At 48.7% G+C, this 21,609-nt stretch overlaps 8 protein-coding genes across 8 annotated transcripts; 4 read left to right on the forward strand and 4 right to left on the reverse strand.

Annotated features, from left to right (window-relative positions):
* Nucleotides 1–62: 62 nt before the first annotated feature.
* Nucleotides 63–2,070, reverse strand: BP01DRAFT_292376 (FGGY-family carbohydrate kinase; the record flags this gene model as incomplete). Its single annotated transcript, XM_025571690.1, has 3 exons — nt 63–1,118; nt 1,229–1,789; nt 1,849–2,070. 3 exons carry the CDS (start codon nt 2,068–2,070, stop codon nt 63–65), a joined length of 1,839 nt encoding a protein of 612 aa, XP_025433245.1.
* An 87-nt stretch (nt 2,071–2,157) lies between these two features.
* On the forward strand, nt 2,158–3,498 carry BP01DRAFT_372577 (uncharacterized protein; the record flags this gene model as incomplete). Its single annotated transcript, XM_025576738.1, has 3 exons — nt 2,158–2,219; nt 2,865–3,362; nt 3,435–3,498. 3 exons carry the CDS (start codon nt 2,158–2,160, stop codon nt 3,496–3,498), a joined length of 624 nt encoding a protein of 207 aa, XP_025433246.1.
* Nucleotides 3,499–4,201: 703 nt separating this feature from the next.
* Nucleotides 4,202–8,976, reverse strand: ptpA (putative protein tyrosine phosphatase (Pyp1); the record flags this gene model as incomplete). Its single annotated transcript, XM_025576739.1, has 4 exons — nt 4,202–4,992; nt 5,109–5,692; nt 7,229–7,488; nt 7,576–8,976. 4 exons carry the CDS (start codon nt 8,974–8,976, stop codon nt 4,202–4,204), a joined length of 3,036 nt encoding a protein of 1,011 aa, XP_025433247.1.
* A 2,004-nt stretch (nt 8,977–10,980) lies between these two features.
* Nucleotides 10,981–11,440, reverse strand: BP01DRAFT_292626 (cytochrome c oxidase assembly protein COX16; the record flags this gene model as incomplete). Its single annotated transcript, XM_025571697.1, has 2 exons — nt 10,981–11,061; nt 11,117–11,440. 2 exons carry the CDS (start codon nt 11,438–11,440, stop codon nt 10,981–10,983), a joined length of 405 nt encoding a protein of 134 aa, XP_025433248.1.
* A 222-nt stretch (nt 11,441–11,662) lies between these two features.
* Nucleotides 11,663–15,401, forward strand: nic96 (linker nucleoporin NIC96). Its single transcript, XM_025574600.1, has 6 exons — nt 11,663–11,723; nt 11,780–12,298; nt 12,368–13,019; nt 13,067–14,048; nt 14,111–14,856; nt 14,922–15,401. The coding sequence occupies exons 2-6, from the start codon at nt 11,862–11,864 to the stop codon at nt 15,246–15,248; spliced, it is 3,144 nt and encodes a 1,047-aa protein (XP_025433249.1). The 5' UTR covers nt 11,663–11,723; nt 11,780–11,861; the 3' UTR covers nt 15,249–15,401.
* A 125-nt stretch (nt 15,402–15,526) lies between these two features.
* On the forward strand, nt 15,527–17,932 carry BP01DRAFT_355061 (RibD family protein). Its single transcript, XM_025574601.1, has one exon. The coding sequence runs from the start codon at nt 15,751–15,753 to the stop codon at nt 17,659–17,661; it is 1,911 nt and encodes a 636-aa protein (XP_025433250.1). The 5' UTR covers nt 15,527–15,750; the 3' UTR covers nt 17,662–17,932.
* Nucleotides 17,933–18,195: 263 nt separating this feature from the next.
* On the forward strand, nt 18,196–20,432 carry BP01DRAFT_355063 (RCC1 domain-containing protein). Its single transcript, XM_025574602.1, has 3 exons — nt 18,196–18,464; nt 18,663–19,525; nt 19,575–20,432. The coding sequence occupies exons 2-3, from the start codon at nt 18,674–18,676 to the stop codon at nt 20,397–20,399; spliced, it is 1,677 nt and encodes a 558-aa protein (XP_025433251.1). The 5' UTR covers nt 18,196–18,464; nt 18,663–18,673; the 3' UTR covers nt 20,400–20,432.
* Nucleotides 20,433–20,717: 285 nt separating this feature from the next.
* BP01DRAFT_364260 (Chromosome segregation in meiosis protein 3) lies at nt 20,718–21,588 on the reverse strand (the record flags this gene model as incomplete). Its single annotated transcript, XM_025576317.1, has 3 exons — nt 20,718–21,179; nt 21,234–21,312; nt 21,374–21,588. 3 exons carry the CDS (start codon nt 21,586–21,588, stop codon nt 20,718–20,720), a joined length of 756 nt encoding a protein of 251 aa, XP_025433252.1.
* Between the last annotated feature and the right edge of the window lie 21 nt (nt 21,589–21,609).

A 21,609-nucleotide genomic window follows, 5' to 3' on the forward strand; every position in this document is an offset into this window, starting at 1 on the left:
ATGTCATGTGAATGAGGAATCCGAGGCGAATCTTTTCGAGATGCCGTCGAGGTGGAGGGTTCTTAGGTTTCCCACAAGCTTAGTGTATGATCAACGAGAGCCCGGTATTCCTGCTGCTTGTAGCACTGTTCGAGGAAGACCTTATATTTAGCGTCGAGTAATGCCTTTTCCTTTTCATCACTCGTTGGAACGACTTTCCTTCCCGGCTTGCTCATACGATCCATAATCTCCCAGAGATCCTCAGTTTTGCCCTCGAGATCAGCACTTGCAGCTTTGGCACCTAGCATCGCTGCTCCATGACACACGGCGGCATGTATATAACGTGGGATTAGTACAGGCATGCCGCACGCCGATGCTATTAGACCAATCAATATATTGTTCTGACACTGGGATCCAGACATGAAGATCGAAGTAATGGTGTGACCTGCTTTGTTCATTGTTTCCACAATTTGTCTAGTCTGCAGTGCTATAAATTCGAGAGTGGCGTAGTAGAGCACTGCAAGACCGTCCACGGATTTATCGCTTGTCAAACCGACGATGGATCCCGCCATGGCAGCATCCGCGATAGGGGAACGGTTTCCCCATAAATCTCCATAAAAAAACAGATGTCGACCTAAATATGAAAGACTAGGGGCCTTCTGCTCGTGGGTCATCTCCTTGAGATGTTCGTTTAGAAATTCGTATATATTAGCATTGTACGACTCAGCTATGGAGGCCGCCTGATTGAATGCTGGATGGGTTTCGATAACGTGTTTAAGCAGCTCGCCAGTCGCAGATTGACCGCCTTCAGCCATCCAATATCCTGGCTGAATGGTATCACGGTATGGTCCCCATACACCAGGAACGAAGACCGGGTCAGGCGACATGACAAGGTGACATGTTGAAGTTCCAGCGACGGCAGCAAGGCGGGAGAAAGCCTGTGTCTTATCATTCTTCGCGACTTCGGAGCTCAATTGTCGCGACTCTAGGTCTACTTTGGCGCCGACAGTACCAACCCAGCCTGCATAAGCGTCAATGACACCGCTGCCAATCGCGATTCCTGCCGGTAGCCCCAAATCCGAGGCTGCCTTGTCACAAAGGGTGCCTACTAGCTCGCCAGCACTAAGAAATTCGCCATTCTAGAATGGTGGTCAGTCACTCACTCAGATGTAAGCATATTGCAGTGGTCTTCGTGCTCTGAGTCGAGCAAGTTTGTCAAATATATGACACATAAGAAAATAAGGCTCACCACCTCGTCAACGCCGCCCATCCGCTTGAAGTTATCCTCAACTAGATCTCCCAATCCGATTTCACTCAAGAAGTCATCTTGCCATCCTTTTACACTTCCGTCTACACCGACAGGAACATAGCCTTGCTTGCAAACCACACTGCAGAAGCTTCTTTTCTCGGTTCCTGTGGCGATATGAGTTAAAGCATCAGCCAGGTCGTAGAATTTGCACTGGTCAAAGAGTTCTTTGGGCATGTTGTTCTTGAGCCATAAAACCTTGGGAATCTCCATCTCGATGGACATTTTGCCACCCACATAGCGGAGGAGGTTGTGGTCCGTGGCATTAATTTTCTCGGTCTCTCTCACGGGACGATGATCCAGCCACAGAATCACATTGCGGTCGGAGTCAAAGTTAGGGCCGGTGACCGAGATGGGCTCGTCAGTCACATTAGAGAATACGGACAGTGAACAGGTCGCATCGACGCCAATGCCTCTCACAGTCTCGGGGTCAATGTTATGCTGACTGATGGCACGCTGGACGGCCACGCATATACATCTCCAGATATCGTTAGTAGATTGTTCCTGGTATATAATCAGCCTGAACCTGCAGTGACCACAGGAGATATTCGCGCGGGACAAACATAGTATCCCTGTTGAGGCTGCCAAAGCCCAATGTTTTCAGAAGCTAGCCCAACAATGTCCCCCTTGTTATCGATGATACATGCGCGTGCACTTCCGGTGCCGACATCGATGCCAATATAGTGGTCAACATGCACCTGAATTTCATCGCGCTTGTCTATTGAGGCCTGCCTGGAGCTTTGGCGTGAAGGCCGACGAAAGGGCAGGGATCCCATAGAAGTCATGATTGAGAGGACTGCGGTCGGAACTTAGTATTTTAAACTTTTGACGGTGGAACTGAGCCTTGAGAAAGGCTAATAGGTAGAATATCTATGGCAGCGATTTTTGCTAGCTGGTGGGATCAGACTTCCTTGGGGACATGTATAGATGACAGGTAAGGAAAAGTGATAACGAGAACGAGCTGAGTCCTCAAAAATATGAAAGGGGAAGAGGAGAGGAGGGGTAGTCCTAGATAACAGCTTGGCCTGGGGATAACTACTACTGTGTAGGTACCAGGTATTAGCCAACTACGTACCGGCCGAGTCTACTGTGTCATCGGACTCCAAGTAAGTGTGGATGAGGAGAAGTTCGAATGCTAGTGGGGTTCAAGCGGGGACGAACTGTGAAATACTGTGTAACTAATGTGTACAGTTGTCAAGGAGCGGGCTGGCCGGCTGGTTTGATCACAGGTGAGGTGGTAGGACTAGCAGTTCATAGTAAGTTCAGTTAGTTAGTCAATTAACCAACAAATGAAGTAGTATATTACATTACCTTATGTCCTATGGATTAACCTTCATATAGTATGGTACAGTATAGTACAATACAGTACAATGTGGTACTACAAGATTCTCGCTTGAGCTCACTCCTTCTCTTCTATCAGTATCTCAGCTCCCTCTCCTCCCTCCCTCTTCCCTAGTCATTGGAGTACCAACTCTACATCCTTCCTTCCGCCTTTCTTCAAAACTGGACTTTTGCCTACCATGTGGCAGCTGCAGTCTTTCAAGCTTCTAATAATTACACTTTTCTTTCTCTGCTTAAGAGTTGCTAATTCCTCACCATCCTCCCAACTGTCCCCCATTGATGTCTTTCAATGGCCCGTCACAGCCTCCGAGCCATCTTTGCTGGCCCAAATATCTTATAATTCAACGTCTATGAAATCAGACCTGGTCTCTTATTCGCCCTCACATGCTCTTCAGGCACTGAATTCCTCGGAATTAGTTCGCATTGGTCTCTTCGCAACCACCGCTTCAGGTCTCAAGCACTGGGTTGGGACAGTGACTTCCTGGTCCTCACTCACGGGAGATGATGATCGCCGCCCGATTCTTCGACTTTACATTGGGTCATCACATCAAGTTGGAATATATAATGTTGCCGTGATTCCTTCTGCCGCATTCGTTGCCTCCGCAAATCTAGTCAGCCCTTTAGTGGAACTAGCCTCGAACGAGGCTGGTCCGCGTGCGCATCTGAATCAACCTGTGATAGTAGGTCCGGATGGTAAGAACACAGATGAAGCCATTGAGAAAACATTCCTCCAGAAGTGAGTCCCGCGCTTGTCACCATATTTGCTGCTTGTCATCGACGCCTATGCGAACTGACTTGCTTTACTCAGGTATTGGTGGATCTTCCTAATAGTCACATTTCTGGCCATGTCCGGGGGAGGAGAAGCACAATAGTCTCCGGGACACTACGCTCCTTTGCGTTTTCCACTTATTCATAAAACCACCCAAGCCGCAACTGGATCAACCGCACCGGTTGAGTGTCGCGTGGGCTTGCCCATTATTGTCGGCACTCAACGCGCCCTCAAGTTTCCCCACAGAGAGCCGTTCGCAGTGCCTCTTCGTGCTATAGCTGTTGTGGTAGATTGAATTTATTGGGTCATATTGGATGTCCAGTAGTGTGCCATTCTTGCGGTTCTCGACATTAGCATCGAGTTTTTGGGATCGCGCTGGACTTGATCTTTGGGCCACTGAGAGCTCCGGCTAGCTTGAGAAATGAAGGTATAAAGACCATTTATTGGAGAGACAAATCCTAAACTATATACTCATGATGCTCTGCCAACCAATACTGACATCTGCTAGAGTCGATCGTTACAGGGCATTGCGAAGAAACAACATCGGCAACACCTGACTTTTTCTGGTTGCCGGCTGACTAAAATATCCTTGTCCAAGGTTTGAGAATTTACTATTGCTGGGATCGGAATGGATAGATATGTACAGGAATAATAGTCTCACAATAGTATAGTGAACAAAGATTGATCGAGTGGTGTCTACCTCACACAAATACAAGCTGTTGTCAAGGATTGAAGGATGGATTATAAGTGTCACTTATCAATGTTTGGATTCATCGAAGATACTACTCTCTATGCTTGATTTAGTCTCAAATATGTTGCACCAGGCGCCGTCCTCTTCCCCGCGAGCTGAGATCCCAGCACATGACGCCCTTGTCCGTGAGTGCTATCAGTCCGTTTTCTTCCTGAGCAAATTGCAGTTGGAAGCAGACAGCTTCCAGCGTCAGAGCTATCGGCCGCAGTTCAATCATGCTGGAATCTGGCGCTTGTGAAGCTAGAGGATAGTACCCGTTTGAATTCTCTTCAATCAGCACATTCGGCTCAATAGCCCAGACATAGACTGTTTTCCAGTTGGCGACTGCGAGCCTGGTTCCTTGTCTTGAAGCCGCAACTATGCAGCCAAGGGAGTTAGTGGAGGGCTGGAATCCCCAGAGTCGTGCAACGACAGTCCAGTCGGGCAGTCGCCGTCCTCGTTCAAGCTGTAGGACATGCTGGCAATTCTGTGCGCGACAGAATGTTTCGGACTTCAATAAGCACGCGACAGTCCATTGTTCTTCGCGATGGGTCGCTAAGCCAAAAGAGAGGTATTTCCACTGACAACGAGCGAATCCGTCCAGAAACTGGGTTTCGTGGGTTCCGAAGAAAGGCACCTCAATGGAAAAGAGAAGGCATAGGGAGTCCGTAAACTGCACAGGGCAGGAGTTTTCATACAGTGTAGGCTGTATGGGGAAGGAAGACATGTCAACTCTCTGGAAAGAGCCGTACAAGGTTTGACCGCGATAGCAGTAGAGCAGTTGACTGGATTTGTCGTTGAACCGGAGACCTACTACGGAGCTATTATCGTATGGAGGAAGACCTCGTGCTAGCCTGCTTTGCAATCCTCGGTAACCATCAAACCACTGCCTTTTGCTATTATGCAGGACGCAAGAATTATAACTAGTTTCTAGGTTATGTTAGCATCGGCAGCTTTAGCCGCAACGGCACGATGAAACCCACCAATCACCTCCGGCCGTATCTCACAATCAGATTCTGATGAACTGATATATAGAATCACCTCGATGTCGCTTGTGTCCTGATTATGCTGCCATGAAATGGCAAAAATGCCTCCCCGCGCTGCCGCGAGAGCCAAAGGTTCGTAATTTGCATGATCAGGAAAAGCACAGATGCGCACGGTGCCATAAAGCGACGCTAATGAATACCGAGAGAGGTATACCGTCGTATCGGTCCCAGACTGCATGGCGTGTCTAACAAACGTGTGTCTCGCATAACAATCACTGTCCTCTAATGAAGGCTTAAATCGATGGAGTACATATAACGTATCGTCACCATCAAAGCTCGTCTTGAGGATTTCCACAGCACCTGGTCGACACCATTGAAGTTCCAAGTGTGCCTGAGGTCGGAGTCCTCCCTCAACAATGTGGAATAGCTTGATGCATTCTTGTTCTCGGAAGACGAGCGCAAGCGCCGAGGTCCCCGTAGACGCCAACACGGATGCTTTCACATTGATAGAGCTGATATCAGACTGGAAGGTAACACAGTCTGAACGAAAACGAGCACCGTAAAGTTGTTGGGACGCATGCCTTGACAACAGATGGAAGAGCTCTTTCGCATGCAAAGAGCAGAGGTCGGGGGGTAGAACTCCGGGGGTTCTTTGCAGATGGTGCACGAGGATCTCTCGACAACTAGTCGCAATTTCGTACACGGTACGACATGAGAAGATTGCTTGTAGGAATGTTGGGGTGGAACAGCATCGAAGAACCCATTGTATGAGCTCCGTAGGAAGATTCAGAAGCATGATTATAGGTTCGCGGCGCTCGCCCTTATGGGCAGGGAATAAGCAAGCATGTAACCTCCTGAACTTCGATTACTGCTTATTTGTAGAGAGCGGTGGGAAGGACGTATCACAGGAAACAAGCTCCTTGAAAAGGAGGGATGGATGTAGATTCTTAAGGGCAATCACGACTGGCGGATTTGCCTGTTTACTCGGAGGCACCAGGGTGTTCCTTGCTGCCTGGTAGATAGACAAATCCCCGCTACAACACATCAGAGTATGTTGTTTCCTGGTCATTTATCGGAGGCAGCAATTCTCCGCTCTTTCCCAGGCAGCAGTTTCTCAACTAGAGATTCGAGGCTCACATCTGTGATAGTCAAGCTAGCCGGTGAGGAGTTTACATGCGGGAGCACTAAGAGAGATTGGGCTGGCTTTGCCTATGCGGTCACCTCCACATCGCGGGCGCTGGTGTGTTCCGCCTGCTTCCCGCTAGATCTATAATTAAATAGCGCCTCTTTGGTCTAGAAATCATATGAGGGATGGCTACCAAAAACAACCCAAGAAGGGGGTAAGATAGTGATTAGACATATATCACGTCGACTGATATACACCGCGTCTGTCTATGAATTTTGTGATACCCAACCAAGCCTATCAGTCAAACCGCAGCTCCGTAAGAACTCAAGACAGAAGACAAAACACAACACCCGAAAATGCTCTCACAAGTACATATTGACATGGTAACCAAGACCTGAAAGAGACTAGTATGACCAGAGGATATGATAAAAACACCCACGCCTGCCTCAATAATTTATTATGATACCTCGTGCTTCCATCATCCAGTGATGACCAAGGTATGTCTGAGAATCACCCAATTGTGCTTTGTTGCCCTATGTGTGAGACAGCCCATTCTAGCACACTTTCATAGCACAGAACAAATTGCGAAAGATTTTGAACCATGCTGGGTCTCTGCCTACGGAAGTCATCCACGGTCTTTTCAATGAGGTCTAGATCCTCATCGAGGTGCCATTGACTCTCTGAGCTCGACCCGTCCACGGTGCCTTGGCCTCTTCGGCGCTTCATTATGTCCAAAACTGTATCGACTGTACAAAAAGCACCGGTGCGTCCACAGCCAGCACTGCAGTGCACCAAGACAGGTCGCTGAACCCTTGCATGTCTTTGGAACGGATCAGGGACAGGACTATTCGATGCAGTAAGAACCCGATCGCAATACTCGATAAGTCTGAGAAGATGCGTGGGTTGGGAAGTTGTTCCAAAGTCGGGCCAGTGAGGGTATTGCAGCTGAGTGACTTCCCGCAATGGCTGGAATGGATATGCTGAGTGCGACAGTCCGAAATGTCTGACAATAATATATGGATTTCCAGGGTCGTCTTTCACATCGGGAGGCAACTGGCTACCCTCTAAATTTATGTGAGGTGAATCTCGAGAATTCAGGTAAATCAACTTCTGCGAGAAATTGTTGACCTGGCACTGACCATAGTCGCCAGATTTCCAGTAAGGGTGGCATTTGACTTGTCCCCTTTCGACCTCGGCAGTCAATGAAACAATAAGTCGCACGTCCTGTTCCCATATAACTCGCCAAAAATCCTACAGAACGGTGAGCATGGAATATCTCATGGCTGACCGGCCACATGAGAGAAGGGCAGGTCAGGGAAGACTGCATATTCCACTCACATTAAAGGTATCCGGAACCGGAGCCTGGGTAGCGATGTAGCATTTACCGCTCTTTTCAGCTTTTAGGTGATTTCCATTCACATAGTCGCAGCCGCCAGGAGAAACATTTTGCAGTCTCACTCGGGAATGTTCAAAGGGATAGATGTCATTGTATCTATTTTTCGTTCCTTTCTCGATTCCTGCAACGCGATACTTCTCTGACGAGGAGTCAATCGCCGCAGAAGTGTCGGATTTATCGTAAGACAGTGCTCGTTTCATGCGCGCAAGCTCCCTTTTCTCGAGACCCAAAAATCTCTCAGAGACTTTGCGACCCTTGTCGGAGGCCTCTGACACATCACGTAGCCAGACTGGAAGTTTCTGTCTCCCAAGCTCAGTGAAACCAGGAGGGAGTTGTATAGGTATCTGTCCGACACCGTCAACCAAGTCCATATGTTGCCTGATGTTAGCGAAAAAGGGTATCGCAGCATGAGATGACTCGGGAAGAGCACATCCGCCTGCGACTGGAGCAGCTGAAGGGAGATCAATGTGCATTTTGGGTTTTTTCTTCGTGGTAACTCCTGGAGCTGAAAGCTGCGGCTGTTTGATGAGATGGGGAAACTGAGACGAGAACGTTTTGTAACCCCCTAGCAGAATCCGAGGCTCCCCTCCCCAACCTTCACTAGTGAATTTCTTCAACACATTAGCCAGCGGCCCAGCATCTTTCATATCGGATGTAGCGGCATCAAACACGATGATGTAGTGAGTTTGCCGCCATTGCGCGAACTTTTTCTTATCATGATCAGCTGTAAAGGTATTTGCTAATTTCTGTGTGTCGAACGAGGGTCGCTTCAACAGGGTTGTCGGTATGCACAAATTGAGAGAACCATTGATGGTACCCTTGGCAAAATGCGCGTAAGGTCGTACATCGAGAAGCATGACATTCCGATCAGAGGACCCAAGAAGCGCTGCACATTCATCTGTAGAGATGGGACGTCCTTCCATCGAGCTCGACTGTCCTGAATGTGCATTAGCACCTTGAGACACTATATTTCGGTTCCATGAACCGCAACCCGCGGGCTCTTTCGAGTGGCTGTTGAACATAAGCCCAGATGTCGGAAAACTCCAGTTGTGTTCAAGGGGTCTAGTGTCTGGAAGATGTATCTTTGGATAGGATCCTGCAGATTGAGTATGTGGTACCGTCTCTTGGATATTTCCGTTTTCCAGACTTATCGAGAAATGGTCAGGCCCAGAACGTTCAAGGATTGTATTTGAGGAGGTAAGCCCGGGAGCTCCATGGGTTGAGGTTTGAGTATCACAAAAAGAGAAAAACGATGTTGGGCTTGGTGGGTTGTCAAGCTGCAGATTCTGGCAGTCTGACGGCCAAGGGGAGGTAGGTGATCTGGAGCCTGTCATAGCCGACATTATTCTTCGTCAAAGTAAAAGCCTGCCTTTTTCAACTGATGGGGTAAGTTCGTGATCAGACATAAACCTGCTTTGCCATCGCGATACTGATTCTAGTCCCGTGAGCAGATTGATAGTCAAGACCAGCCGAGGGATGATGCTGCCTACACCAACCACTCAGACTTGCCAACTAGTTGCTCCACACCATATGACAGCGAGCGAATATTCACTTGACTAGCGTCGATGTTTGATAGTCTGTATCCTTAGGACAAATACGGGATTTGCCCTTGGACTAGGCGAAGCGAATCAACACCGTACAGACGGGTGATGCCCACAGCAATTCAGAGAGGCTGGCTGCAAATTCTGGTAGGGGGCGGTGATGTTATGGTTTCAATGAGGAGGTAAATTAAAAAGCAGGGAAGCGAAGTGGCCGCACAGCGATGAATCAAGAGCTTAGACTGAAGTTTTGGGAATCCCGAGTTATGTTCACAAAAGAAAGACAAAAGCCCATGGGAAGTAATGAGTGAGGTTGCCGGCAGGAGGCAAAGATAGGCAAGTGATTTTGGCTGCTTGCAATCGGGGCCTAGCAAGTCTCAACTAAGGGGGGAAAGAATCGCACGCCCAACTGCAGTTGAGTTCCTAGGCCAATGGAAAACCGAGCAAGGAAAAGTGGGGGAATGGGGAGGGGGGAGGTCACTGTTGGCTGATATCACTGATCCACAGCCATTGTTCGAGCGTGGAGGGGGTCGGGGGTTCAACAGCCGAGCGAATTGTGCGGAAGAGCGAATGGAGGGTGAAGGAAACGGAGGGAACGACGTTGTTCTCTTGGATATGACGTTATAGGGTGGGTGGCCGAAAGGGTCGGAAAATGGCACGTGTGCAGAAGGACTCGAAACCCATGCGGCGGCGACCGGTCTGGATCTCCTCGATCTACCAGGAACTACACTGTACTGTGGCGAATCTGTTGGATTCAAGCATACAGCGTCCATGCTCAAGAAGCGCAAGACGGAATATGAGAGAAAAAGCAAACAGTCATTATTAAACTATCATGTCATTTACCTAAAAAGCACATATCGCAGTCTATTGACAAAAAAGTCCGTTCATACCCCGTAATTATGCGTTTCGATACATTCTACATTCCATAGCAATGGAACAATAAATCATACTGCATTGTAGAACAGTAGTCACCACGCTGCTCTGGCTACGTGCTGATATAGTTACTTTGCGAGAAAACAGAGACAGAGAAGAAGCTCCCAACGGCATCAAGCAGCTGGAGCTAAGTATAACACTTGCGCGGCCTATTCTCTGAGAATACATGTGAGATTTCTCATGGTAGTGTCGATCCCAAATCAATATTATTTGCATCGGACTAGCAAAGCCGATTTGAACTGCTTTGTGTGACACAGGCTGGTGTGATTGTTATCAAATAGCACGTTGTTGCCACAAACAGATATAGGAAGCGAGCAGGAGGCCTCTGCAAAAGCCTGTAGCATTTTCGAGCTCGAGTCTGGGGCTGCTGATCGGACGAGTATTGAATTTATGATCATGGTGGGATATGAGCTCCCTGTCCCATCCGCAGAATCCTCTCGAGTCACCGGTCTATGGCGGTCATCTCGGAAGGTTGTGGATGTACGGTGGCTTATCGTCATCCGGGCACCTTTTTGAAATCGGCAGGATATCGTTGAATTGGAGGGAGGGGGTCTATCAACATTGAAAAATTCTCGGTGTAAATAATGCAAGTTATGCTTCATTGCAACCAGATTTTGCGAAAAGACGTCAATGGGCAAGGGCCCTTGGTAGCATGCCATCATGAAGGATGCGTATAGCGTAGATTTAAGAAAGGGCTTGGCTACATGATCAAAGTGAGATAGCCAAACCAAGTTGAAGTGAAACATTCTTTCTGGGATTGGAGTAAACTTGTCTTCGTTGATAGTTCGAACCTTAGTCGACTGAGGAGAGAGGACGCGTTGAAAGATGGTCAGGTTAAGGTGACTGCATCGGAAGTCAAAAGCCGGGATTAGTGCTTCAAAGTCTGCCATCAGGTTCGCCTTTGAAGCGTTGCACTCGCTTCTGTTCCCAATCATCAAGATCCTTGGCCATGAGTCTCTTAAAAAAAACTCAGCATCATATGACATTTGTCAAACTGGTAATTATCACTTACGTAGTATTCTTCTCGTTCGTCCCCAATGACTCTCCTCCGCGGATTTCGTCTTATGCCTTCCTCGCCATCCGGCCCCTTAAGACCAAGATTAAAGGCTTCCTCTTGAGTAAGTTGTTTTACTTTGCGATCATAGCGCTCATATCTTAGGGCGGCAGCCGGCGTCAATGCAAAAGACCCGGCAACTATGACCATGATGAAGGGAAGGCCAAATAGTAGAAATGGATGCTTCGGGAGACGTGATCTATATGCCGCCCCGACCCGCTCCCCAAGGGATGACGATGCTGTTGTTGCACGCCGGAAAGTCTTGGCTTGAAATATGGGCATTTCGTCTCGGTCTCACTATTGATTGATCAATTAAGTGGTCGCGGTGACAATGCGGAAAGATGGCCTGAGGATAATCTACCGCAACGATTTTTAAGGTTACATAATGCTGTATTTACCAGAGTGTGCGAGGCGGTCAGAGGTTCAGCGGAGAAACATAAGTCCGTCATAACCACAAGGCTTGCCAATCGCTCGCCTGAAAGTCTGCTATAAACATCAGGTTGCCGAATCACAAAGCGGCGGAGTATTGAAAGAGGCACACCTTCTTTTCAGGAAGAGAACTGTGGTATGTCACTCCAGTGTAGTCAATATTTTGATATTTGGAACTGATAACCAATGCAGGTTTTGGGCATTTCAATTCTGTACAACCAAGGCATTTGCTGCCCACTCTCATAGATCTTACCACGGCAGCAAAATTCTTTCGATGACATCCACAAACCCAGGCTCCCTCTTTGCGCTGGGTGGCACAGCAGCTGCAACACAGCCAGCAAGGTTGTTCCAAAACAACACTTCTAGCACTTTGGGCAACACGTCCACAACACAAACGCCATTAGGGGGATCCTTGCTCGCAACGCAACTCCAGGCCCAGCAGCAACCGATACAGAGTTCGTCATTCGGACAGAATTCAATGCAGCCCAGTGCAGCACAGCCGGCACATGTATCTAGTCAGACGCAACCCGCTTATTTTAACAGCCTACTAGAGCGCGGGAAGAAGAGGCCTCTTTCGGCAACCGGTCTTAATAGCACTTTCGACAGTTTGCCCACATTGCAGTTGGGCCTTGATGATATCCGCAAGAAAGCGCGAGAGCTTGGTACTAAAGAATCGAAAATACAGCAAAAATATGCAGCGCATAGCAAGGCGTAAGCTGTCTTCCCTCTTTGTCCCCCTTCTTGTCAATTGAGTTTATGTGACATACTCATTTCTCTCAGTCACTATATGCTGGCTGCATCAGGGGTCTCACCTGGCCACGCACTAAGAGACCTGAAAGCTCTAGACCCGCAGGTGTCATTGTCGGTCGCTACAAAAGAACAGGAGTCTTTCGATCCTGATAATCAGAAATACCTAAGGAACCTGCAGCAACGCGGTCGTCAAGTCATGATAGCCGAAAGCCTTGCCCGCACTCAAAGAGACTTTGATCTATTTTTGGAAGAAAGACTTGATCTGGATTGGGAAGAACAACGACGGAAGATATTTCAACACTTCGGTTTGACCCATAAAGACGACAATGCTAAGCAGGGAAAAAGTGTGTTTGGTCGCTCAGTAAATCGGACACAGCAGTTTGATGCAGCGTCTGCTCGTGGCCCTGCATCGGCATCGCGTAGGAGTGTCTTTGGACGCTCTGGCTTGGAGAAATCTGTTATTGGACTGCCTGAAACCGGAGCCGCCGGTCTGCAAATACTTGATGATTCCACGGAGCGCACCGACGGCCCGGGTAGTCACCCTTCCGACTCTCGATTCTTGAGGGAGAAAATGGGATATTACTCCGACAAGGTGCAGCTGTTGAACTTGGCCAGACTTCAATCTCGGACATTCCCGGTATTACATGAGTTTTCTGAGGTTGAAGGGCATGCAGGTGGCGACGTAAGTCGGTGCGTTTCAGTTGTCTACTAGTGACTAATCTATATTAGGTCCCAAGGCAGTTGTATGACGCCTACAGAGCCTTGATCAACATCGTCGGGGAGGCACCTGAGGCAACAAATGTTTCAGATCCTTCCGCTTTGAGGGAGCGGCAATTCTCCTCAGACTACTTGGACGAAACACCGACCTCGCGCAAAGCGACTAATTTAAGGAACCGGATTGTTGAGGGCTCACGTACATTCCTCGAAAAGCAATTTTACACGGAACTAGAGAGTAAAATCGCAAAAAACCCCCGAGAAGCACAACTCGGTGGTATTCCAACGGTAATCAACAAAGTTCGTGCTTATGTCAGGCTCAGGGCTGCAAGAAGAGATCTCGCCCCGGACGGCACCGAACTGCAGATGGTCGGCGAGGATTATTGCTGGATTCTTATATTCTATCTCCTTCGCTGTGGATTCGTAATGGAAGCAGCTGAATACGTCAGTCAAGATCCAGGCTTTCGCTCCTTGGATCACAAATTCGTCACATACATGACAACCTATGCTCAGACCAGGCGCTTGCCGCGTGAGCTTCAACAGAAGATCAACGGAGAGTATCAGCAACGGTCACGGAATGCGCCTGATAATACGGTCGACCCTTACCGCATGGCATGCTACAAGATAATTGGCCGCTGTGAACTCAGCTGTAAACACTTAGATGGCATCAACCAAAGCGTGGATGATTGGACGTGGCTGCAATTCACCCTGGCCAGAGAGGATGACCGCGCGGAAGAAGTCGCAGGCGATGTATTCGGGCTTGAAGACATTCAAAGTGACATCGCAGGCATCGGCCAGACAATTTTCGGCAAATCCCAAGATAGCCCAGGGGGTTACGGAACCTTTTTTCTCTTGCAGATTTTAGGAGGCATGTTTGAGCACGCTATCACTTATCTTGCTACCTATGCTCCCGTCAGCGCAGTACATTTTGCCATTGCTCTCGCGTATTATGGCCTGCTACGCGTGTCCGACTTCTATACTTCGGGCGAAGGATTGTGTAAGTCGCAACTTTTGAAATCAAGGATTTTTTTGTCGGCTCGGCTTTACTGACGAAAAAAGTGTCCTTCACTGTGAAACAATACTCACAGGTCAATTTCGCCTCCCTCATTACACAGTACACTAAGCAGTTTCGCACAGCCAACGTTGAGGCAGCAATAGATTACTTTTCTCTGCTGTGCCTCAATGCTGACTTGCCCGGATCCCTAGGTAAATCTCAAGCAGCCGTGTGTCACGAGGCTCTGCGAGAGTACATTCTGGAAACCAGAGATTTTGCCAAGCTGTTGGGTGACGTGCGCTGTGATGGAAGCAGAATTAAAGGCTTGATCGAGCAGCGAATTAGTCTGATCAAACTCGTCGACCAAGAGGAGTTCCTGAAGACAATCACCGTTCAAGCGGCGGCTATTGCCGATGACAAAGGACTGATCACCGATGCAGTTCTCCTATATCATCTCGCCGAGGACTACGATCGTGTCATCGACATTATAAACCGAGCTCTTTCCGACGCTGTCGCTGTAGACTTGGGAGGACCAGTGCTGAAGTTGCAACCACTGAGACCTCGGGCTGATTTGCGGAGTGACAATCACGGTCCGAGGCAGGGAGCATTGCTCGAACCCGGGAGTAGCCTCAGTCTCACCGCTGTGGAAGACCCAGTGATCCTAGCCAAAAATATGATTGGCCTGTACAATGCCAATGCCTTATATTATCAACAAATCCGCCAAGTCAATCGTGACTCGTGCGGGTTGCTACTTCGCATGATGGAGGCGAAGGCAGAAGTCGAAGCAGGGAGATGGACGCCTGCCCTTGATGTAAGTTTCTCGGTCACCAGGCCTCGCATATCGTTCGCCATTCCGCTGATAATAATACTTTCCAGGCCATCAATGACCTGAACTTGCTTCCTTTACGGGCAAGAGGTTCTGTTTCCTTCATCCGCGGTGCTGCCCAAGCTTTTTCGTCCTTCCCCGCCATAATATCTCATAACATTGGCCATGTCATCATGTGGAGTATAACTTGCATAGGCCACGAACGTGACCGTCTCGGCTCCAGTGTGTATGAGAATGAGATCAGACAGGGACTGGCTGGTGAGCTGCTAGTTATGGCCAAAGACCTAATGGTTTTCTCGGGGATGGTAAAATATAAACTGCCGCCTAAAGTGTACGAAACACTTGCGCGCGCTGGAGCGGAGATTGGAGCATATTGAAGAGATACCACTCTCATCATGTAATTGCTCAGTCCACCATTTCTTTGCTCTTGGTGACTTTGCCGGCGGCCCATTCACGTAGTTGTCTGCAGATAGAAAGAGACTTCGAAAATCACATTGGCGGCTTACATTGTGTGGCCGCACCTATGTCTGTTTATTACTTGTATCGAGGACCTGGTACAATATTACGTAGTTATCAACAGCCACTCAGCACCTCCGCGAGACTCGGATGCCAAGACATTGAGCCGCCTGGGGGTTTCTAATCCTCTCACTGTTAGCAAACCTGCTACTGAACTTTCAGCTGGATTCCTAGGCACCTTAAAATTGAACAAGCACTAGGAATAGGGGTCACAGATTTTGGCGGCATCAGCGTGCATCACGCACACAATAAATAATCTCTCGCCTTTCAACATGGACAAATGCTGCATCTTGCAATCTTACATCTTCGTCCTAAGCACACCCTTCTTCAAAAAACCTTGAAAGCGAGGGCGCAGTGCCCGACATGGGACATGACCGTTCTAAAGCATTTGCCACGAGTACCAAACCCACGCCATCCAGTCCCGAGGAAGAACAATCATCAAAAGGGGTCTCGGCTCAACTAAAAGAGCAAGTGGAAGGGCCCTCGATATCGAATATGGTGACATCCTGTGAAGAGGCAGAACACGGTAGCGAAGAATTCGGCAACGCGTCGGATGTTGTGGCGCTCGGAAGTCAACCTGCTTCTCAGGCTGTTCCTGCTACAGAGGGTCGTATCGCTTCGAGCTCCGAAGGACCGGGCTCGCAGGACTACACAACTGCATTGGCCAACACATTGGCAGACATAAGCAGCAATTTTGACGACATACCCGCATCGGAATTTTCGAGCTCGCCCAAACTCGACTGTCTTATCAACAACCCTCCTAACGTCTCCAGAATTCGACGAGTAATGTTTGAATGCAAGGACCCAATAGAGATAAGTCTTGAGGAATTTGAGACGTACTGGCCGTTCATTGATAACGTGTGGGTTAAACAAAGGTCAAATTCTAGCAAAGAGGGCCACTGTACTACGGACTATTACATGTGTCGTTTACGACGTCCTACTCATCGTACTTCAGAAACTAGGCCCTTGCCCGAAGGCAAACGACCCCGAACTAAAAGAGTCCGAGAGGGTGGCATTTGCAACTTTCAAATCAAAGTGGTCAGGTTCGAAGGCGCTTATTCCACTGTGACTATCGCAAGGACTCCGGGAAGCAGCCATGTGCATTCGCACGACCTCGACTTCATCGACAAAGTGAAGCGGAATTCAGGACTCATGGAGTTTGCACGCAAAGAAGCAGTCAAGGGATACTTACCATCTTCCATCTTTACCAAATTCCGAGAAGAGCCCGCAAAACTTGAGGAGGCGGGTGGCAAGTTTCTCACGGTGACAGATGTACGCAATGTTTCAGCCAAATGGAGAATCCAGAATCCTGAGGTCAGACTCGTACCGCATGATGGTTATGAATACCAGAAAGGTCATGGAATTGTGAAGAAACAAGGAAGTGGAAGCAACAGTGGCAGTCCGGTATTGGCAAGCACAACCCTGAAGTCTTCGCTACCACCAGATACTCTTTCATTTCCCCAGTTTTCCCTAGAATTTGTTGAACCTTATCTCCCGAAGCACGATGAGCGACGCCAGTTCCCTCACGTCACTTTATCTTACGCGTCGTCCATGGATTCAAAAATTTCACTTCTCCCAGGCATGCAGACGGTGCTCTCGGGACCCGAGGCTAAGCTTATGACGCACTATCTACGGTCTCGCCATGATGCTATCTTGATTGGAGTTGGGACGGTCCTTGCTGATAATCCGGGCTTGAACTGTAGATTGGAAGGAGCGGGCGGATACGGCGGTTTGGGAAGAATGTGGCAACCGCGGCCCGTGGTGATTGATCCCACCGGCCGATGGCCCGTTCATCCTGAGTGCCGGATGTTGAGAACTGCAGTGGAGGGTAAAGGCAAAGCGCCGTGGGTTGTGGTATCTCCAGGAGCCCGCATCCACCCCCAGAAACTAATGATGCTCAAAGGCTATGGAGGTGACTTTCTTCGAATCATGGAATACAATCAAGATTGGCGATTGCGCTGGGAAGCTATTCTTCGCGCTTTGGCATCTGAGGGAATAAAGAGCGTCATGATCGAGGGTGGCGGAACCGTCCTGAGTGAGCTATTGAACCCCGAGTATGCAGATTTCATTGATTCCATAGTCGTGACTGTCGCTCCCACTTATCTTGGATCAGGTGGAGTAAGCGTGAGTCCAGATTCTAAGCGTGATAGAGACGGGAAGCCGAACGCAGCCTTGAATCCCAAGGATGTGAGGTGGACGCCATTGGGTCAAAATGTTATCATGTGTGGCAGAATCCGCACGGAGGCACCCTTTGCCTCCAGCCTTCCAGGATGATATGGCTCAGCTTTGTCCCCTTCCTCATCTCGTTCTGATCCAATTCTCCGTGCCTCATGTGTCAGTCTTTCCCTGCCAGTATAGTACTGGGGTCTTGACACGTGGCGCAAAAGTCACGAGTTTCTGAGACTCTTGGGCCAAGCCTAGAGCCAGCTATGATAGCGTTGTAGTGCGATAGCCGTTGACTATATTGTCTTGCATGCAATCAGACGCACTTGCAAGTGTATTGGTGGCACACTGTATATTAGTAGCAGATTGTGTATATACATGAAACAATAAATACCTTTTATCAAACCTTCAATCTCATCGTACCAAGGAAATAGCTGTTAGGTGAGAATAGCATTAGCAGAGATACTGCTGTTAGTACCGCTAGCAGCAGTTGAGTTAACATAGAATAATGGGATTTCTTTCAAGTTATCGAAGCAGTTGTCAGTTGTTCGGTCATGTCTCGTGATCAGCAACCACGTTCTATTGACCTTAGGCTTTGATCTAAAGTCGTTAGAAAGTAAGAAAGAAAAACTACTAAGCTGGGAAGCTTCCTCAGGCTTTGTTGACATGCGCTTTCAAGTGCTACGCCTTTATGCACTGTGACTACTTCACAGACTAGTACAGCTTTAGTTGTTGTTTGGTGGCATGCCAGTGATTGTTGTTCGCTCTTAGAAGAACAACAAGAACAACAATGAAAGCCATCCCCCACGCAGTGCCTCTCTCCCACTTCAATTGATTTCCGCAAAGGTTACTGTGTTCTCCTCTTGATAAATCCTCCTCTTGATAATCCCTCCTCTTGATAAAACCTCCTCTTGGTAAATCCTCCTCTTGATAAATCCTCCTCTTGTTAAATCCTATAAAGCTGCCCATTTGAAGTCAGACTAATCATTCCTTCCAACAATCTATATCACTCAGTCTCAGCATCTTTCCCCTCCCCCTCTTTTCTCCACTTCCCCTTCTTTTATCATCTTGTCCTTCCGTCTCGAAAACAGCCTGTGCTGACTAAACTGCATTTTTCGCGACTATGCACTCGGAGAAAGGTGCATCTAAGTTTACTGCGGACCAAGCTGCTGCTACCAAAGGCAGGCAGACAAAGAAGGCCAGCGCACCTATTGCGGCGATCACCAAGGTTAAGCGAAAATCAACAGTTTCCGCTCCAAATACGCGGGAGCGCACTGCTAAGCTTAATGAAGCCACCGAGAGACAAGAGGCTATAACGAACTTCGAGGTTTCCAAGAAGGTTAATGCTAGCAATTCCAGTGAGGTTTCTCGCCGAGAAGAGACTGGAACTATTTCCACAAAGCCTGCCAAGCGAAAAGCCGACATCGATAATGAGAAATCAACCCGCGATCCGAAGAAGACTCGTGTAGTCCGACCCCGGGTACCAAAGCTGAAACCAAAGGTTGTCATCAACAGTGCTCCCACTACCCGCCTCAATGTCTATGTGTGTGGTGAAGGCAGCTCTGGCGAACTCGGTCTCGGAGCAGGTAAAACTGCTATTGACGTGCAAAGACCTCGTATCAATCCGCACTTGCCGGCAGACCGGGTGGGCGTTGTACAAGTCGCAGTGGGCGGCATGCATTGCGTGGCGCTTACGCACGACAACAAAATTCTCACATGGGGTGTTAATGACCAGGGAGCGCTCGGTAGAGATACCGACTGGGAGGGGGGCTATAAGGATGTGGGCGAAAGCAGAAGTGATTCGGATTTAGACTCTGACGAAGGCACTGGCCTAAACCCACATGAGTCAGTTCCTACTGCTATCCCGTCTGACGCTTTCCCACATGGCACTGTTTTTGTGCAAGTTGCTGCTGGCGACAGCTCAAGCTTTGCCCTCACGGATGAAGGTCAAGTCTATGGTTGGGGAACTTTTCGGGTAAGCTAGCATTCGCCTCGGTTGCTTAGCCTGAGCTGACCATATCAAGAGCAATGACGGAATCCTAGGGTTCGATCCTAATCACAAGATCCAGGCTGTTCCCCTACATATCCCTTCGCTCAAGAAGATAAAGCACCTGGTCTGCGGTGATAACCATGCTCTTGCTCTAGATGAACAGGGCGCCGTGTTTTCGTGGGGTTCCGGCCAGCAAAACCAGCTCGGCCGCCGTATAATCGAGCGGAACAGGCTAAACGGGCTTCAACCACGCGGATTCGGTCTACCAAAGAGCATAGTGCACATTGCTTGTGGCGCTTATCACTCCTTTGCCGTTCACCAATCGGGCAAAGTCTATGCATGGGGTCTCAACAGTTTCGGTGAGACTGGTATCAGGGCCGGTGCTGGCGACGACGAGGCCGCGATTGTCCACCCTACAATTGTCAATTCGCTATCAAATCAAGGTATCACTCAACTTTGCGGTGGCGCTCACCATTCACTTGCCGCCACCAAGAGTGGCAAATGCCTGGTTTGGGGACGATTGGACGGTTATCAAACAGGTCTCAAGATTGTGACACTCTGTGAAGAGGCTGTCATCAAGGATGAGCGTGGGCGCCCGCGGATTCTTATAGAGCCAACTCCTGTGCCTGGAATTAAGGCCAATGCCGTCGCAGCAGGTCCAGATCATTCGATCGCGATCGATGTCGAGGGCCGTCCTTGGTCGTGGGGATTTTCCGCTACTTACCAAACTGGCCAGGGTACACAGGATGATATTGAGGTAGCAACTATTGTAGAAAACACCGCTATCCGGGGGAAGAAACTGAACTGGGCAGGTGCAGGTGGGCAATTCTCCGTGTTCACTGAACCAGTGACACATTGAGCATATCTGATTTAGTTGAGATCTGTAAAAGCGATGGCGTCTATTTCAAAGTTTGTCAAAGCTTATTCTAGTCTGGTTTTGTGTACCCATTCCATGACTGCACTGGTATGCAAAATGCCATGAGTACTACATACCGTTCAGCATAATACTTAGCTCACTTCTTTGCTGGGGATCTTGTTCACATTTGAGTCTGCGGCGAGATGCTCCTTCATCCGTATCATCTGTTACTATTGTTTTTAAGACGTCATCAGCGCTTCTCATATGTTAATGCGATCCCGAAGTCTGCTCGGACTGCCATAGAGCAAGCAAATCAATGCCCTAGGCGTCAAGGCTACTATCCCCATATTCCCGCAAGAGGAATTCCAACTCATCATCATTAGACGCATCAATTTCGATACCAGTCTCCGCTTTTTCTTGGTTTGACTCTCGATCTGTTGCGTGTGGCTGTACCAGGTTGGACGCCGAGTTCCCGTGTCCACCGCCAGGGTTCAGCGCACTTATTGATGTGTCGAATGTCTCTACCGTAAAAGGAATATCATTGTCTTTGCCGTAGCCATCAGAGGTTTGCTTATTCAAATGGGCCAACTGTGGCATCTGCACTGCTTCAGCCGCCAACGCTTTTGGTTTCTCTTCGTCAATCCACTCCCTTCTCATCGTTTGCATGCGTTTAGAGTGGCCAAGTTTTTCAATGATGGCCAGACCATCGGCAAATTTAGCACGAGGATACAGATTATCAAGCCATAATTGATAGAAGTTCAGAAGCCGGGCCACATCAGAATACTATTCTCTAATTAGCGGTTTGCACAAATGATTCAGATCTTCGTGGCCAAAGACCTCGTGTCCTTTGCCTTTCAGTCTAAGCCTCTGCCTTGACGTGCGGCGTAGCTTCGGTATTCCAGAGTGCGACAGTAACCTAGGCATTGGATAAATATGTGACTTAAGCTTTCGAGATGAAGCGTGAACATTGCCCTTACCTGCTCTCATCCAATTTTGCAACGAAACGGCGATGCTTGCTAACCTTGACTTTGTCGTCGACTCCCAGAATAGGCATTGTTGAATTTTCACCAAAGGGTTTTGCAATAGGTTCAGTCGTAGGTCGTTTCCATGTCGCATCCAGACCGGCGTCATAATCAAACAAGGAATCGTCATGGCTCGTCAGTCCATTGAGTGGCTCTGTCTCAAGTTCCATTGTACTGGGTGGTATTCAGAT

Source organism: Aspergillus saccharolyticus (genome assembly GCF_003184585.1).
Source record: "Aspergillus saccharolyticus JOP 1030-1 unplaced genomic scaffold BP01scaffold_8, whole genome shotgun sequence".
Lineage (NCBI taxonomy): Eukaryota > Fungi > Ascomycota > Eurotiomycetes > Eurotiales > Aspergillaceae > Aspergillus > Aspergillus saccharolyticus.